This window comes from Eleutherodactylus coqui, chromosome 10 (assembly GCF_035609145.1).
Source record: "Eleutherodactylus coqui strain aEleCoq1 chromosome 10, aEleCoq1.hap1, whole genome shotgun sequence".
Lineage (NCBI taxonomy): Eukaryota > Metazoa > Chordata > Amphibia > Anura > Eleutherodactylidae > Eleutherodactylus > Eleutherodactylus coqui.
This window is the reverse complement of record NC_089846.1, coordinates 23,172,498-23,191,755: the sequence shown is the minus strand read 5'-3', so window position 1 is coordinate 23,191,755 and position 19,258 is coordinate 23,172,498. Positions and strand designations below refer to the sequence as shown.

Below are 19,258 nucleotides of genomic sequence, written 5' to 3'. Positions count from 1 at the left end.
ATAATGTGAAGCACTGAGCAACAATGACTGAGTGACGTACAATCATGAGGTTCTCGTTCGTCGTTTAGTTTCACCCGGTGTAAAAATCAGTGTCGGATGGTTGTGCAGTTTAAACACGGATTGTTCAGGGTTTCAAGAATGTCAAACACTGAACGATTAGTGAACGAGAACTGCACAATTCTCCATGAGAATCATGCAGTCTAAACAGGCAGTCCAAGCGCGGATGAGGTCATTGAATGGCTGTGATTGGTTAAGCCAGCGCCTGCTTTATTTGGCTGACACGGCACTGGATTAACCAATCAGACCATTGGCTTGCTTGAGGTGGGGTATTCAAGCCCCGCTTCCAGGAAGAAATTCTCTATCGATGTGGAGGAAGACGCGGCAGGCTGCAGGAGCGCCGCAGACCATCGTGAGGACCGGAACGCCGGCGGTAGGAGAGTATTCAACTCCCCCCCTGAGCTTCAGCTTGCAAGCTTTTTGACTTGCGAGCAGGCTCGTAACCCAAATTTTTTGCTCTTAAATAAGAGCAAAAAAAAAAATCGGGAAAAGAGCCTGCTCACAAGCTGAGGTACCACTGTAGTTGTAATGTAAAGGCATCAGTTATTTCGAATACACAAAATACTCAGGACAAACCAACGTGGAGGTCCTTTTGCATGTTGCCTACTTTCATTGACACTGGCAGAATTTTTCCTAAGCTTTTCTTTTGGTAACGCACTGAATGCAGCAGGAGCGTCCGGCTATTGGTTGCTGAAGCGCATGAGCCAAACACATAGGCGAGTATAGCAGGGGACACACTCTGCTACACTGCAGAGTATAGGGCACAGATAAGAGTTTGTATGAGAATGCTTCCTTCTACATCCCTGTGCAGTGTGTAGGCGTTGAGTGTGCATGCAGCTCTCCACTCACTGGCGAGTAGGTGGTGCAGCATTATTCTCTCTTAACACCCCTACAATTTCTCACAGACCAGCAGCACACAGTTTACATACATACACGTCACACACAAAGCTCTGTGCACACGTCTTGATTAATAAGTAAAAATATATGGGGACAGTAAACGTTTCTAGTCCTCTTACCCTTATGCCTCCTGAAGCCCCCAGTCTGAATCTTCCAGCATCTGGTCAGATGACCATAACATCATGAAGGTCTTCCATTCCCTACTTACTCCAGTGGATGCAGAGGCTGAGCGCACGACAGCGAGAGAATTTTGCAGCCAGAGTTCTTTTACTGATCTGTCAGAGCGCTTTATCAGCGTTCTTATTAATCAGGAAGGCGGCAGTCAGGATGGGGGGGGGGGGGGGTGTGAATCTGGCACTGCTGGATCCTCCTGACTTTGGACTATAAGACGCATGCACTTTTTAGCAAGATTATTCTTTGCTAAAAGGTGTGTCTTATGGTCCAAAAAATATGGTAAATGTCTAAGTGTGTCATGTGATCACAACATGGTGGCAGTATTTAGTTTACAGACAGGACACACTAAGGCATACTTTACATACATACACACATATATATATATATATATATATATATACACACACACACACACACACACACACACAAGATTATTTGCATACTTTACATACCATGGTATAATTTTTTTTCGCCGTGATCCCTTATACTTAAAAGAGTAATCGATTATACTTTTCGATCTGCAAGTATTCTTATGTGTACGGGCCATTGACTTCATTAGAAAGGAGTTTCCTTTTAATTTAATGAAGTCTATGGACACATCGGCATATAGATCAGGCGCACTAATCTACACAACTGTCGAACACAGATGACAGATGTGAATAGAGATTTATTGTAGTGCATCATCAGCTATAAAATCGGGATAAAAAAAACAAAACAACCCTATTCCAGTTTCCTGACCTGTAGCTTGCTGAGGAACTGTGGTAACCGATGTCTGCGTGACAGATGACTGAGCTTCACGGTTTCTAATTGTTTGGTTGATGAAAAACCTCCATCGACCCACGGGTGACGACTGTGGCACTGATTCACCTTTAAAAAATAAAAAGAGCAACTTTTGAGTTTGAGAAATCCATCAGAAAACAAAAAAGTTAACTAGAAGCCAATCACCGATCAGTATGAACACGTCCCCCACATTAAACATTAAAAGTACATAAAGGTTTTAGACTGTCACCATCTTTTTGCACCGCCCTCTGAGAACACCACAAGGTAGCGCGTGTCACACTGGTTACAGTCTGCTGGGTGTATCTGGACAGTAGTTTTTGAGAAAACAGGATATTAGTTACTTACCATAAAATCCCTCTCTCGTCACATTCATCGGGCACACAGCTGAAGATTGTGGGTATAGCTGCTGCCACTAGGAGGCGACACCAAGCAAAGAAAGTTAGTCCCTCCTACCAGCTATACCCCTCCTGCAGGCACTGAACTCCGTTTGTACGTAAGCAGTAGGAGCGAACAGAGCACACCTGAAGTCAAGCCATACAGACTAGAAGTAAAGCGATAGTTCTAGGGGAAAAAGTCAGGCCGGTTTGAGGAGCGCCTTTCATAAAACGTCAGCAATAAACAGGGCGGGTTCTGTGTCCCCCAATGATCGTGACAAGAAAGGGATTTTATGGTAAGTAACAAAATCCTTTTTTCTCGCCCGTATTATTCAAGGACACTGAAGACATTGGAACGTTCCAGAGCAGTACCCAAGGGGGAAGGAGCAAGAAAGAGAATTAGTAACTACCCTATTGTTTCCAGTGGGCGCTAATAGGAGACATATCCATCGGCAACTAAAAGCGCATTTACCCCAAACTATTATCGCTCATTTAGAAGACTGTTAGCCCATGTAAAAGGGCCATAACAAGTAACACTTGCTATCCTTTGTAGGGGGTAGAGGCTCGATCCCCACAGAAGCTAAAGAACAGGCAAGAAAAATCTAGAAGAAAGTAGGGTGTGCCCGAGTAATCCGATGAAAACAAGTTCTGCATTGAGCTCTCTAGATAACATGACGCCCGGTCTGGACTGCTCCTAACAAATGACATTGGCTCTCCACCTGTCTGCTGTTGGATGCAAAAGGTAAGGAGTCTGTAATGTGGAATTAAGCTCGGCACTATCTGGTGCAAGTGACATAAACAGGACAAATTAATAAGGTCTGATGACTACAATTCATCTACCACATAGACAATTACTACCTGTAATCTACCTACTTTTTAATTTTTTTAAATCATCTTTGTAACGGAGGATATAGAGCATCGGCACTCACTACGCTGCAAGCGTTCGTACTGCACGGATGAATATCCGGCCCCATACTTGTAAAGGAAAGAACGCAGGGAATGTACCCATTATACATACCCCGCATTGTACTAGCTCTAGACATTACTGATAGTAGCGGACTGCTTCATGGAGAGGCTCGTCGAGGAAGCCAAGCTGGAGCGGACCACCTAGGGTGGAGGTGCGCTGCGTAGTAAGTGGGTTTAGACCTTACTAGCCCAATAACTGGCAAGATACCAGGAGGTGCCTCAGAGATAACAGTACCAATGTAAGAGGCTGAGCTGAAATCAGAAAGCCCCATTATACCGTACGACATTAGGTACATCACCCGGATTCCTTAGACTCTAGCATAGTGATATGCGATATATGATCAGTACTAATGCTGAGCAGTATCCGCATCAGAGACAGTCTTGACATAAACCCTGGTTTATGTAAGGTGATGAGACAACTACAAACTTCTGGGATTGTACAGACTGTAGCAGAACACAGTTATTCCTCATGTATGGAAGTGTTAACGAGCCCTTAAGATACCATGCCTGACCACGGTCAAGTTACTTGATACTGCAACCACCACTCACAATACATATAATCCACCAGTAATCTATATATTTCTGCTATTTGAATAGGGAGTAATATAACGGCTTGTACTGACATAATTGCTTAAGCACGTCAGAGACAGAACTAAGCAGTAGTACCGTTCTTCACCTATAGAAGGCGATATGGTTCCCTTACCACTCTGCGTATGACAATGATGCCAGATACTGAAAAGCCATGCGTCCCGTCAGACACGGAGTCCAGCAGCAAGGTATTTGCACCTCAGGAGGAGGAGGGTATAAAACGCTGCCTCACACTACGGTGCACTGCAGGAAAGACAAGAGTAGCTAGAACGTGTCTCTAGCTTTAAAGGGTTTCCGTAAGCAAAATAGAAAAATTTACACTCACCTGTGCATTACCGGGCCGGTCACCAGGAACCTGCTGCTCTCCTGATGACCCTCCTGCAGCCTTCCTATCACAGTGCCGAAGCTGGCAAAGTTCCAGCTTCCGCTACTGCTTCGACCACTGCCGGACGGCAAGTACAGCTGCCCGAGTCAATGGTTGATGCGTCACAAGTGACGCGTCGCCCACTGATTGGCCTGGCCGCGTCTAACTTCTGCCGTCCTTCCCAGCGCGCTTGCGCACTGGTCGCTGACTCTCCGGGGGCGTGGGAGGATAGACGCGGCCAGGTCGGCGTCAGCACGCAGGAGCCGACCCCCTCGTGGCAAGTAAACAAGGGAGGGAACAAATACAACAGGATTAGGTAAAACTTTGTTTTCTTAACTGTTTTCTTTCAACAGGTTACAATGTACGGTGATGCAGGGCACAGCTAAAAAAGGGGTTTCACTGACATAACCCCTTTAAAAGACGATAAGGGGATGGCCGATTGTCAACTGGGTGGTTAAGAGTCCTGATGGCTTTCTACACTCTGCCCCAGAGGTAATTAATGAGGGGACTAAAGATGTGCTTTAAGCATATATGATTGAGACAGCATTGCACAGCACCGCCATAATTCCTCCTAGTAAAGAGGAATAATGCAGTAGTTGCTGTTCATCATGGATGTATAGACATGACAGAGTTATCGGGTTACTGCAATAAAAAATGAACCAGTCTAGATGGGTGCAATGAGGGTGATGATGGTCTTAAAATTGGGTAGTCCCGAGTATACAATGTCTTACAGAACTAGGGGGGGGGGGGGGGGGGGGGGGGTTTGAGCCCCCGGCCTACCATTACTCCATCAGAAGTGGCTAATGAGGTAGAGCATAGCTGTTCTTGAAGACTGGATGTGTGCTAGATCGAGGCATGAGAGACAGAGTCGCATATCAGTAAGATTCCTCCTCCTATGGAAGGGTGAATGTGGTAGAAGATGGTAGTCAGGAATGAGACGTTATAGGGGACCTACCATCAGTTCTAGTATATGAGAGAGTAACATTATAGGAGGATAGTGGTTATGAGTGACCAGATATGTGCGATACCCATTACATAAGAGTTGTCACACATCTTACTATTACTCCTCCTATGGAAGGGGGTAATATGGTGGATGATAGTAGCCATCATTCAGTAATCATGCAGAATACTGAGGCTCACAGCCCTACTATTACTGCTCCAGTAAAAGGGAGTAATGAGACCCGAGGATGGTTGTCATGACTGACTGGTAAATACGTCTCTCCTGAAATCGGGGAAGAAATGACTGCTTGCCATATTGTGTAGTCATGCAAGATCAGGAGTCTCATCGTAACCCACTTAATTCTCCTATCGAATGGTGTAATGGGGCGTCTTGATGCAACAGTTCATTCGTATTAGGCGGGGCTATACAGCTATTACTCCTAATAGTGAGGGTAACGTATACGGCCAGGCTAATTACATGCCCACCAGGCCCTGGGCTCCTGTGACGGTCCACCTCAGTGTTGCTCCTCTCAAATCAAGAGAATGCCCCTTGGGGCAGAAGTTACCTGGTTTAGGCCAGCGATCATCTAGAAAAGCAGGATGATGGTTGCAGGTGATGAGTGTTGAAAAGGGAACAACAATCCTGCTGTTCTCCGATGGAAGCTACTGGCCATATAAAGGCTTCTGGAGCTGGTGGGAGAGGTGAAGTACTTGCCCCTTGTCTTTAGGTTAGACCTGGCAAAAGCAGTTGTAACAGAAGCCGGCAACCGACCCAATAGATGCGTGGTTGGAACTGTGCACTTGTTTAAAGACTGATCTCACGTAGCATGGGAAGCTCCTACCCGCGACAACCGAAAGTCCCAGCCCAATTGGGGCCCATGTAGGCCTAGAAGCCAGGGGCTCGATTTGAGCCTAATCCGGCCAAGAAACGGCTCTGTCGGAGGCCGCGTGCGGACACCAGGCTAGGTAACTGGCCTCTACAGAAAGATGTGCATGAGAAGAGCAAAATCCCTCCCTCACCCCGTATTCTGGGAGCCCACCAGTTGCGGCCTACAAAGGCCTAGAAGCCAGGGGCTCGATTTCAGCCTCAGCCACCTATAGGCGGCTCCGCCAGTGACCACGGGATGCACGGAAAGGCCTATTGATTTTCGCGCGAGAAGGACAGTTCCATCCCCCAAGCATCAAAAATCCCGTCCTAGGCGCAGCCTGTAGAGGCCTAGAAGCCAGGATTTCAATTGGAGCCTAACCCGTCAGCAACCGCAGGATTAGGGGATAGGACAGGAACAGCTGGCCTAGAGAAAGCCTTGCACAGAAAGAGGGGCAACTTATATTCCCTCCTCCTAGAAGTCCCGCCTTTAGTGGAAGCTTTTGCCGGCTTAGAAGCCACGGGCTCGACTGGAGCCTAGGCTAGTCAGAGACTGCTCTATTTTCAGAGAGCCGCGCGGGGATGGAGGTGAAATTCCCCCTCTCGTTATGTACAGTTGATCAATAGAGAAATTTTGTGGGGAGAGGGGCAAGTGCCAACTAATTTCCTGCGTACCCCACTTCCAGTCACAGCCTATACAGGCCTAGAAGCCAGGGGCTAGATTTGTCGCTAGCCTGACTGGAAGCATCTGCATGTACATCAGCACGCTGAAATGCCCAATGCCACCGGAGCCAGACCCTAACCAGCTCCCGGCCCCAGCCGCAGAGGAACGCTGGTCCGAATAAAAACGGAGATGCAGCGCTAAGGGGAAAAAAGCGCGTGGCTTACGACGGTTCAGTGCAGTGGGCAGGCACAAGGGAATAGGATGTATGACCTCGAGGCAATGTGGGAAGGGACGAGTTGTGCTTGCGCCATATAACCCTAATTTCGTTTACTCACCTCATCTTCATCCTCTTCGGCTTCCCCGGGCACCAGCAGGGTCACTGCTTCAGTGACCGTCACAAAAGTGGTGAGAGATCGCTGGAATTGGGTGAAAAAGCAGGCAGGAACCTCAAGTGATCCGATGCCTGGTGGGAAGCAGAGTGGTTAGTGCCGCTCTGTTCCACTTTGTCTTATTGGAGGATGGGGTAACAGGGCGTCTGATGGAGCACTGTTCACCCTCCTCACTTGGGGACCATCAGGTAAGTTAGCTCATCCCTGATGCCCAGCTAGAGGGGAAAAAGGAAAAATAAAAGAAAACAAGAAAGGAAAGACGACCGGAGTTCTATCTCCTATGGACACTAAAGCTAAAATGGATTTAGTTCAGTGCCTGCAGGAGGGGTATAGCTGGTAAGAGGGACTAGCTTTCTTTGCTTAGTGTCGCCTCCTAGTGGCAGCAGCTATATCCAAAGGTGTTGTGTGTCATAATGATATGGACGAGAAAGTTGCCTTTTATAAAGCAGCAAATGCAAAGAGGGCTACTTAAAGTAGTCCTGGATATTCATGAGCTACAGGCTAACTACACCCACCCCACCTTCGAGCTACTGACTGACAGGTCTCTGCTTAATATTGTTCATAGAGAGTGCTGACAATCATTGGCTGGAGGGCGGGGTGGGTAGGCTGCAATTCATTAATGTACAGGACTAGTTCTGGGTCTGATAGTAATTAAATGCAGGTTTCTCCAAAACTCCTGCACAGATCTACACAGCAGACAAATCACTGCAATCAGTGTGACAGACACTACCTCATTGTGCTCTCAGGGAAGTCATGGGCAATTTGACCTAAAATAAAAACCTGCATTTTTTTTTTCCAAATTTTTTTCCAATTCTTACTTTTTTTGTTAAAGTCTTGGTATTTTGAGCGTGTTTATTCCATAAATGACGTACATGCACAGCAATTCCTTAACCCATTCCTCTCTGCAACCAGTTTTGGTTTTCCTGACCAGGCCTCATTTTTCAAATCTGAACTGTCACTTTAAGGGGTAATAACTCTAAAACGCTTTTACTTATACAAGCGATTGTCTTTTCCGTTACACTGTACTTTACGCTAGTGGTGAATTCGTGTTAATGCGTTTGTGTTGATTAATATAAGTCTAGATTTACAGAAATTTTTGGAAAAAAAAAAACGTGTGCAATTTTTCAAAGTTTGAATTTTTCAGCTTTTAGGACCGAATCCTACCATGCGAGGTAAATATCATAAATAGCAAGTAGATATTTACCATATGTAATATGGTATATGCCAGTATCATTTTGAAAGTATCCTTTTCCTCATTTTGGACATTACAAAAAGTGTGTAAGTACAGGGGCAAATGTTTCAAATTTTGATGAAAATGTCAAAAATTTATTTTATTCATTTATTTATTTATTTAAAAGTAACAAATTCAGTTCTAAGGGGACTTTGAACATTTTGTGGAGGTTTGTGTATATAGGCGTCTCACATTTTTGAAAAAAATGCAGCAGTTTACAAAAAAAAGCATTTACAAAAATTCTATGAACTCTTCAGCCATAATTCTAATTTTTTTTTCTGTAACACAACAGAAGTTAGCAGAAAAACAAAACTCAATATTGCCCCGATATCGCTCACTTGTGGTCCTTTTGTGTAACATGGCTCAAACAGAGAAACACCTCGTGGATTTTAGGGCCTCCCTTTCATTGGGCCAATTTTTCATTTCCATATTCAGAAAATCATAATTTATGACACGGTGCGAGAGCTTGTTTTTTTGTGGGATAAGCAGACGTTTTCATTCTTACCATTTTTTGGATGCAGACAACATTTTTGATAAGTTTTTTATTGGGTTTTTAGAAGAGCTGTTAAAAAAAAACTGCAATTCCGGCATTGTTTTTTTAATTTATTTTAATCCATTTACCATGCGGTACAAGTGACATGTTCTCCTCATTCTGCGGGTCAGTGTAGTTGCAGCAATACCAGATTTATATTCTATATATATTTTTTACCATTCTTGTACAATAAAAGGCATTTTTCATGGACTTTCTTGCATCGCCATATTCAGACAATTTTTTGTTTATTTTTTTCATCTGTTGAGCTGCTTGAGGGACGAGCCGACGCATTCACTGGTACCATTTTGGAGCGTATGTGACATCTGGATCATTTTTTATTCCATGTTTTGGGAGCTGAAGTGTGGAAAAAAAAAAAAAAAAAAAGCAATTCTGACATGGTTTACTTGATTTTTTTTTTCATGTGCCGCTGACCGTGCAGTATAAATTATAGGTTATTATTGGTGTTATGATTCCAGCTATATCAAATTTATATATTTTTCTCTTTAGACTTTACTACTCTGGGATTTTGCATAGAAAAAAAAAATTCTGTGCATCGCTGTATGAAGCTTGATTGTTGGACGAGCGGACGGTTTCATTTTACCATTTTGAGGTGCGTACAGCTTTTTATTTCAATTTTTCAAAGGCAAGATGATCAAAATAAGCGATTTTGGCAAAGTTTTTCCCTTTTTATGTTGTCAACAGCGTTTGCCATATGGGATAAACAACAATTTTATAGTACCAATCATTGCAAGTATGGTGATACCAAATTCAGAGGGGTGGCGGAGGTCTAATTTACATTTCTTGTCTGTACCATTGGGGAGGACACGGCTTGTATACCCAAGACCTTGGGTATAGTTATTACCACTAGGAGTCGGTCACTAAGCAGAAAAAAGAGTTAGCTTCTCCTACTAGCTATATTCCTGCTGTAGGCACCATTCTAACTAGTTTCCACTTAGTGTCCGTAGGAGGCAGACCTGGTTCTCGCCAGTCTTCAATTACCTCTTGGATTCAAAGAAAACAGCTCGGCAGGACTCTCCGTTACCCCAGTGAAGAGGACAAATGGAACAGAGTTACCCGTGCAGTTGTCTGTCCTATCCTCAGAAGAAAAGGAGGCACATTCAAGCCTCAACTCGGATGTGACCCACCAGCTATAGTGTGCCCCTTTTTACCAGAGCACTACCAGGCAGACAAGACAGCGGCGGACACTGCTGGAACTAAGGAATCCGTGTCCTTCCCTCTCATAGGAGTCAAGTATCTTCCTCCCCCTTGCCTATCCTCTTCTCCCTTTTCCTAGCTACTATAACTTCCAGCAGGTGGTACCAGTACCTTTACGGTCGCTTTTTCCTGTTTTTTTTAAATATTTTTTCAGGGCAGTTGCAAGGTTTTCCTCAACAGCGCGCTTTGACCTTTCTCTCAGACGGATATGGAAAGTTGAAGCCAGGCACGTGAATCTGTTTATCGAGCCCAGTGTGGTATCCAGGTGCAGTTGATTATCACGGATAGCAAGAGTTTTAGTTTGTGGCGGCGATTTTGCCGCACATCACCGCTGGGGGCTTCGTGGACAGTCAAAAAGTCTTCCTTTTCTGGGCAATATCAATTGCTTCTCTTTAGAAGCTACAACTCTCGCAGCAAGGATCCCTGGGATCATTATCCCACAACGATGCTCCGGACCAGGTAAGGTCTGCCTGGCGGCTAGCTTTCCTGCACTATGGCCTCTCCTACAGTACATCTTGCAGTATATTACAGTAATTCGTACAATTGCTGTTTTAGCGTCATATCTAACACTAGATAGAAAAACTCCAGACACAGGCCAGGCCGACCACATACTACGCATGCTCTCGCTGTAATACAAAGTCTACAGCGGCCAGTTTGAATCCTGTTGTCCTACCTGCGTTCCATCGCAGAAGGCGGCCGCAGAACTAACTACTAGCATCTCTTCTGTCCAGAGCCTCTAACTGCTATTATAGAAAGACTACATTGTTCCGACAGTCAATCTGGCCAAAACAGGACAACTTAGTTGCGCAGGATTTGGTCTGTGGAGAAAAAACAAAGAAAAGAAAAAGAAAAGAAAAAAAAAAACCACTCATTTTCGTGCTTTTCGCTGCTCCAGCCCTTGAAACTCAGATAGTAAAAAAGCCACACAGGAACAGAATCAAAGGCTCAATTAAAGCCAGACAGGTCCTAGCATCCCCGTACTCAGGACTCCAAGGCTTCTTCCACTAAATCTTCCGATCCGTCCAGGGTGAAGGGCCAATTATCCCCATTAAGGAAAACTTGGTTCCCTTGTTTTGGACACTTTGGTTCAGGACGTCATCTCTTCAGGTTATGCCAAAGAATTTGCAGCCCCACCTCCAGATTGTTTCTTCGGTAACAGAATTCCAAGGTCTCCTTCAAAAGCCATAGCCTTTCTTCGGACAATAGACAACCTGTCCGCTCAAGGTGTTATATATTCTGTGCCTCATTCTCAGCGTTTTGCAGGCTACTAATCAAATCTTTTTGTGGTACCCAAGCAGGATGGCTCTGTCAGACCAGTCCTGTATCTGAAGAAGCTCAATCAGTATGTAAAGGTCCAGCATTTTTGAAAGGCGTCACTAAGATTTGTCATTGCGTCCATGGAACCGCAGGAGTTTCTGTGATCGATCAACATCAAGGATGTGAACCTTCATGTACCAATCTGCCCAGCCCATCAGCTATTTCTCTGCTTTCCCATCCGATTGAATCACTATCAGTTCAGGGCTCTTCTATTCGGGTTGGCAACAGCCCCCCAAGTTTTGACGAAGGTTCTGCCGTCAGTGATGGCCATTCTCCATGCCAAGGGGATAGTGGCCGTCCCTTATCTCACCATCATGATAAAAACCTCACCCCAGTTGGCCAACCTAGAGAGTCTGACCATCACTCTGGACACGCTGTCTAGGTCCGGTTGGATCATCCATCCATCCCAAGTGTTTTTTCACACCATCACAAAGGCTGGATTTTCTGGGTTATCTTACAATAACATAGTAACATAGTAACATAGTATGTAAGGCCGAATGAAGACATTGTCCATCTAGTCCAGCCTGTCTATCCTACTGTGTTGATCCAGAGGAAGGCAAAAAACCCCAAGGCAGAAGTCAATTAGCCCTTTTGGGGAAAAAATTCCTTCCCGACTCCCTAATGGCAATCAGACTGTTCCCTGGATCAACCCCTAATAGTTCCTACCTGCCTGTATACCCGGATTAACAATTAACCTAAGACTTGTATCCTATAATGTCCTTCCTCTCCAGAAAGACATCAAGTCCCCTTTTAAACTCCTCTATGGATTTTGCCATCACCACTTCCTCCGGTAGAGAGTTCCACAGTCTAACTGCTCTTACAGTAAAGAACCCCTTTCTGTGTTGGTGATGAAACCTACTTTCCTCTAATCGTAGCGGATGTCCTCTTGTTACCGTCGTGGTCCTGGGTGTAAACAGATCGCGGGAGAGATCCATGTGTTGTCCCCTCATGTACTTATACATGGTTATTTGGTCGCCTCTTAACCTTCTTTTTTCTAGAGTAAATAGTCCCAATTTTGATAGCCTCTCTGGGTATTCCAGTCCCGTCATTCCATGTATTAGTTTAGTCGCTCTTCTTTGAACCCCCTCAAGCACTGTGACATCTTTCCTGAGCACCGGTGTCCAGAATTGTACGCAGTATTCCATGTGAGGTCTGACAAGTGCCTTATATAGTGGGAGGATGATGTTCTCGTCCTTCGCCCCTATTCCTCTTTTGATGCACCCCAAGACTTTATTTGCCTTTGCAGCGGCTGACTGGCATTGGTTACTCCAGTTTAGTCTATTATCCACTAATACCCCCAGATCCTTTTCCATATCACTTTTCCCTAGTGGTACCCCATTAAGTGAATATTTGTGACATCCGTTCCTCCTGCCCATGTGCATAGTCTTACATTTTTCAACATTGAACTTCATTTGCCATTTTTCTGCCCAAGCCCCCAGCTTATCCAAGTCCGTTTGTAGCCACATATTGTCCTCCGTTGCATTAATTACATTGTATAATTTTGTGTCATCTGCAAATATTGATATTTTGCTGTGCAGCCCCTCTATCAGGTCATTAATAAATATGTTGAACAGAGTGGGGCCTAATACTGAACCCTGTGGCACCCCGCTAGCGACTGTGGTCCAATCAGAGTACGAACCATTTATTACCACCCTCTGCTTTCTATCGTTGAGCCAATTTTTTACCCACTTACACACGTTTTCGCCCAGTCCGAGCTGCCTCATTTTGTATATTAGCCTATTATGTGGCACGGTGTCAAAGGCTTTAGAGAAGTCCAGATATACAAGATCAATAGATTCTCCCTGGTCCAGCTTAGAGCTTACTTCATCGTAGAAACTGATCAGATTTGTCTGACATGAGCGACCCTTCATGAATCCATGCTGGTGAGGAGTTATTCCCTTAATCTCCTTGAGGTACTCATCGACGGCGTCTCTCAGAATCCCCTCGAAAATTTTTCCCGTTACTGAAGTGAGACTTACTGGCCTGTAGTTACCAGGCTCACTTTTGCTCCCTTTTTTGTAGATTGGAACCACGTTGGCAATGCGCCAGTCCAATGGTACTACTCCGGTCTTGATAGTGTCTAGAAATATAAAGGTACAGCGGCCTAGCTATCTCGTCACTTAGTTCCTTTAGTATCCTTGGGTGTAATCCATCAGGGCCCGGTGATTTATCAATTTTAGTTTTCTTTAGACGCTTCCGCACCTCCTCCTGCGTTAGGTATGAGATATTTTGTGAGGGGTTCGTTTTATTCCCCTGCTCCTCGTGTGGCATTTCCTTTTCTTTGTTGAACACACTTGAGAAGAAACTGTTTATTAGATTTGCTTTCCCTTCGTCATCATCAATGATTTCTCCTGCATTGTTTTTTAAAGGGCCAGCGCTCTCCCTGCAAATCCTTTTGCTGTTTATGTAGTTGAAAAATAGCTTCGGGTTGTTTCTGCTCTCTTTTGCGATCCGTCTTTCCGCTTCCTCTTTGGCAGTTTTAATCGTATCTTTGCATATTTTGTTTTTTTCCCTGTATGATTTTAGCGCTTCTTCGCTGCCTTGTTGCTTTAGTAGTTTGAACGCTTTCTTCTTTTCGTTTATTGCCCCTCGTACCGTCTTGTCGAGCCACATTGGTTTCCTTTTAGCTGAGTTACTTTTATTTTTGAAGGGAATGAACTGCTCACATGAGGCGATTAGGATCCTTTTGAACTTTTCCCATTTTTCCTCCGTACTGAATACAAATCAAGCTTGTGCACTACTGCAGATGCCAAAAATATTTAGTCCAAAACATGCATGCTCTTTGCAAACTCCGATTTCTGTGACTATTCGTCACTGCATGAGGGTGTTGGGGATGATTGTCTCCTCCTTCAAGGTGATTCCTTTTGGCCAATTTCTCACACGGCCTCTCCAGTGTACCATTATCTTGAAATAGTACAAGCTTGTGACCTCCCTTGTACAGAAGACCTGACTACCTCTGCGCATTTCAGCACTCCTGATTTTAGTGACTGGAGTCCCCACAGATACACCTGGGACATTTCTTTGTTACCTTCTTATAGCAAGTACTCAGCATGGATGCCAGCCTGACGGTTCTCAGTGTTTGCAGCTTTGTCAGTCAAGCTTTTGTTCAGTCTTTTATTGGGACAAAGTTAGTCCTACGTCATGTGTCTTTCCTTTCTTCCTACCTAAGGTGGTGCTGGCATTCCACATCAATAAAGACATTGCTCTGCCCTCATTTTGTTAATCTACAGTTCATCCGAGGGAACGTGCTCCTCACAAACTGGACCATGTGCGAGTCTTGCAGATCGACCTTTATCAAACAGCATCTTTCAGACTCTCCGACTAGGTTTGTAAATCCTGATGGCCTACGGCATGGACTTGCGGCGTCCAAGGTGGTTATTTTTTACTATATCCAATCAACAGTGGCAGAGACATTCTACTCGGGCAATGGGTGCCTCGTGGGCGGCCATCAATTGAGCTACCGTTATGCAGGTGTGTAAGGCAACTATGTGGACCTCGGTGCACACATTTTCATAGTTCACCCAGGTGCTTACTTTTGTATCCCTGGAGGTCTTCTTCGGACGAAGCATTTTACAAAACGTCAGTAAACTGACTGCATGAGTCATCCTAGGATTTTCCCACCCGAGGGACTGCTCTGGAACGTCCCACGATCTTAAGCCGTATCCCTCAATGATACAGACAAGAAAATTTGATTTTTGTACTTACCGTAGAATCTCTCTCTCATCTTGTTCATATCATATTTACTGATATTTTCCTCCTTGTTGGGGAGTTCAGAAAGTTACATTTTTTTAAAATATTGTCGTCATGTGGTCAGAATGACTTGTGTATCCTATTAGGCTACTCTTGCTGCTTACATACAAACTAGTTAGAATAGTGCCTGCAGGAGGGGTATAGCTAGGAGGAGGAGCTAACACTTAGTGTCCACCTCCAAGTGGCAGTAGCTATACCCAAGGTCTTAAGCTCTTTCCTACAATTATTGAAATAAGAAATACATTTTCCGGTGAGTATAAGAATCTCTCTTCTAGTAATAAATGGCATAACGGAAATTTTCTGATGTTTTTTTTCGGGGAGGGATTTACATGTAAAAGTTTTTTTTTTTGTTTGTTTTTTTAAAGACATTTATCCATTCCACGAGGGGACTTGAAGATGTGATCCTTTGATTGCTTAGATAAAACACTACTTATGTAGTCCAGGGCATTATCTGACATGGTTATGTTCATCACTGATAGTAATGTCTATTACTGTCAGTGAGGACAGTGACCCTCACACGCCACCGCACATGGCATACCTGGAGATCATGATTTGACCTGTTGCCATGGCAACCATCAGCAGCTCATGATTGGATCGCAGAAGTGCAATGGGGTAAAAGAGGGAGCCCTCTCCCTCACCAACCCCTTTAGATGTCGCTTTCGACATTGACAGCGGCATCTAAAAAGCCTAAAATCGCCGGATCGGAGCCAAGTTCCATCCAGGTGGTTGCAGGAACTACTGTACCGTTGTAGCGTACATGTATGGTGGATGTCAGGAAGGGATTAATATATACTAGTTAAGTTGTATGGTACAATTCTAATAATCGGTACATATTATGGAATTGCTGTACATGCACACACCCCCACTACCATCCTGTGTACTTCCCTCCTTTTCGTTTAGTGATCACGGCCTCAATATACTAGCTCCCCCTCCTCAAATCACAGCCCCTCCATGTACCTTCTTCAACAGCCACACTCCGCCTACTCCTATTGTGGTGCTGTAATGTAAATACATCCATGAGTTTGTAGACAGTGCAGGAATCAAGAATAGCACTGATTGGCAGAGCCTCACCCAATCAAGGCTAGGCCGAAGCAGTATACAAACCCAGTGCTTATTGGCTGAGGCTTGGCCAATTAGCTCTATGCTTGATTCCTGCACTGCACACCAGTTGATCAGTGTACAGTACACTGGTTCACTTTAATTTATTTGCAGCTTCCCTTCGGGCCCAATATTAGCCCCGTCCTCAGGGGGGGGTAGTTACAGTATCTTTTCTCAAGGACTTGATTTACTTGACTAAGGAAGAACAAATTCTTCCAATGAAGCTCACAAGCACACAATCTTATTTGACTAAACCAGCGTTGCTTCCTTGGACAACACTCACCTCCAGTCGGGGCAGAGGCCGGGACTGCCACTTGTACATGTTCAGAAGTTCCCGTCTACAAGAGGAATTTACAAGTTTAATAAGACAGATAAATATCAAGATGTTATTTGGTAAATCGGCCGCATTAACTCACTTGGTTAGTTGACTCTGATGTGGCAAGTTCAGCTCTCCCTTCCACTGGAATACTGCGCAGTATCTCCTGCGCTTGTGTCACAATCAGCTTCAGCTCCTCTACAAACTTATCCCTTTCACCTTCCTGTACAAAGTCATCTTCAACCTGGGGATTTACGAAAACAAGAACCCAGTACTTTGAGAGTGTTTTACTAAGACATATCCCATCCTTATAAGTGTCACAGGCTATATACACATACTCCCTTTTTTTAAATCGATATATATTTTTTGCATTGTGGCATTTAAAGTTTTATAACCTTTTTATTTTTCCATGGACAGAGCGCTGTGTGGGCTTGTGTTTTGTGTGACAAACCGTAGTTTTTATTGGTACCATTTTACCATTTTGGGATAAATAAGGCTTTCTTGATTTTTTTTTTTTTAAATGAATAAAAAGCATTTCAGGTCCGTGTTTTATATGGCATTTGCCATGCAAGATATATAAAAAAGTGTTCAGTTTATTCTACGGGTTGTTAAGGATGAGAAGACACAAAAACGTGTTTTTTTTAAAGAAGGAGAAAGTGTGCAAAAATGTATATTTGTACCATTTTTCTTTAATTTTTTTACATTTGTATCCCTGTAGGGGACTTGAATGTGCAATGCTATGATCGCACTAATAATACATTGCAGTACTTATGTACGGCTATGCATTATCGCTAATCATAGCAATCACAGGCCATGGCAGACCCAGATGCCATTGTGTAGCGTCCACTTACCATGGCAACCTATCGGTCATATGTAATTTCATGGTGGAGGGACAATGTCGTCACAGAAGGAGTCCTTTTCCTCTGTGAATCCTTTACATGCCACGATCAACATTGATTGTGACATCTAAAGTGTTAACAGTAGAGAATCAGTGTTCTCACCAATCCCCGCTGCTGCAGCTGGAGGCCAGCTGTCAGTCATAGCCAGCTCCCGCTTCAGATAGCACAGGCTCAGCTTCTAAACCCATGCCATCCATAGGATGTAGGTGTACATACACTTAGTTCCTGGGGCAGGAAGGGTTTAAACAGCTGATCTGCGGGGGTGCTTAAGCTAAACTGCAAGGTCATTTTACTAGTCTGAGCCATGTTTAGGGAAAACAGGTGGTTAAAAGACTTTTACCCATGTCTAGTGAGACTAACCATATATAGAGCAATGTCCTCTGGCGCATCACCGTCTGCATCAAACTTAAAGGTGACCATCTTGTTGTTGTGTGTCTCCAGTTGGCATTCCACCATATTATCACCAAAGCTTGAAACCTGCAGGCAAGCGGAGGAAGAGCAACATTTCAGAACTTCTCAATTATATTATGGAAGGTTACAAACCTTCCCCCAAAAAACAAAAACACACACACACATACCCCTAGGAAGACAAGGGTGAATCGAGTCATTTTATCTGGCCTAGGACAAGAAGATCGACGTTGCTTCATCTTTTCATGCTTTCCGTTTCCAAGGGACCCATCTGGAATCCCAGTGCTATCCCTTGGATGCTCAACCTGGGTACTGCAATGCAATATTTTATTACTAAAAGGCAGGCAACACATTCTATGAAGTACTATTAAAGTTCTCCACCTAATATGAAATAGAGAAATCTCCCAGGTATCTGGATCAGACAGTCAGGCACATTAATGGTGACGGATGATCGCATGTGTAAGCAGTTTGATAACTGCTATATAAATTTACTATGAAGCATATTTAAAGCCCTGAGCTGGTTTATATGAATCTAAAAAGGTGGAGGATAGGCTAGCCAGAGCGTTGGCATCCATGGAGGTGGAGGATAGGCTAGCCTGAGCGTTGGCATCCATGGAGCTGGAGGATAGGCTAGCCTGAGCGTTGGCATCCATGGAGCTGGAGGATAGGCTAGCCTGAGCGTTGGCATCCATGGAGCTGGAGGATAGGCTAGCCTGAGCGTTGGCATCCATGGAGCTGGAGGATAGGCTAGCCTGAGCGTTGGCATCCATGGAGCTGGAGGATAGGCTAGCCTGAGCGTTGGCATCCATGGAGCTGGAGGATAGGCTAGCCTGAGCGTTGGCATCCATGGCCTTTGAATAATTTGAGACAAATTAATCACTAGGGTCGAGCTGAAGTTTGCAGCTGTACTTGTAAAGCTGATACCGCTTTTCATAATAGTCCAGCTACAACGGCCATTAATCATGCAGTCATTAAGCACCTAAAAGGGGTTGTACAAAGATTTCTAAGTATTCCCCATCCAAAGGATAGGGGATAACTTGCTGATCGGTGGGGGCTTCCCTGCGGAGACCCTTATCAATCTCTAGAATGGAGGTCCCATGTCCCCCGTCCTCCTCACAGAGGTTACTGTACCTCTTGCAATGAGAAGAAGCTGGTCGTGCGAGCGCTCCATTGAATATCTATGGGACTGCCAAGACATTCGAGTGGTAAGTATTACCATCAGCCACATGGAAATGAATGGAGCGCTGACCATCGGTGCTGGGCCAACGCTCCATTCATTCTGGCGTCACAGCAGGGGAAGAAGAGACCCCCACCGTGAAAAGCAGTAGTTGACACAGGATGCCCTATCAGCTGTGAGACCCCCACGATCAGCACGTTATCCCCTATCCTGTGGAGACAGCAGCAGAAACTGTGGTACCGTATGCTGAATGTCTTT

The 19,258-nt window shown here is 44.6% G+C and overlaps 1 protein-coding gene across 3 annotated transcripts in view; it reads right to left on the bottom strand.

Moving 5' to 3' along the window:
* Positions 1-19,258, bottom strand: part of WNK3 (WNK lysine deficient protein kinase 3) — a 114,088-nt gene that overhangs the window by 26,173 nt on the left and 68,657 nt on the right. For all 3 annotated transcript variants that reach the window (XM_066580561.1, XM_066580562.1, XM_066580564.1), the window contains exons 13-17: positions 17,994-18,135; positions 17,776-17,892; positions 16,617-16,760; positions 16,484-16,538; positions 1,867-1,995 (exon numbers count right to left, since the gene is read on the bottom strand). In XM_066580561.1, coding sequence (XP_066436658.1) covers positions 1,867-1,995; positions 16,484-16,538; positions 16,617-16,760; positions 17,776-17,892; positions 17,994-18,135 — 587 coding nt within the window. The remainder of the gene's footprint in view (positions 1-1,866; positions 1,996-16,483; positions 16,539-16,616; positions 16,761-17,775; positions 17,893-17,993; positions 18,136-19,258) is intronic.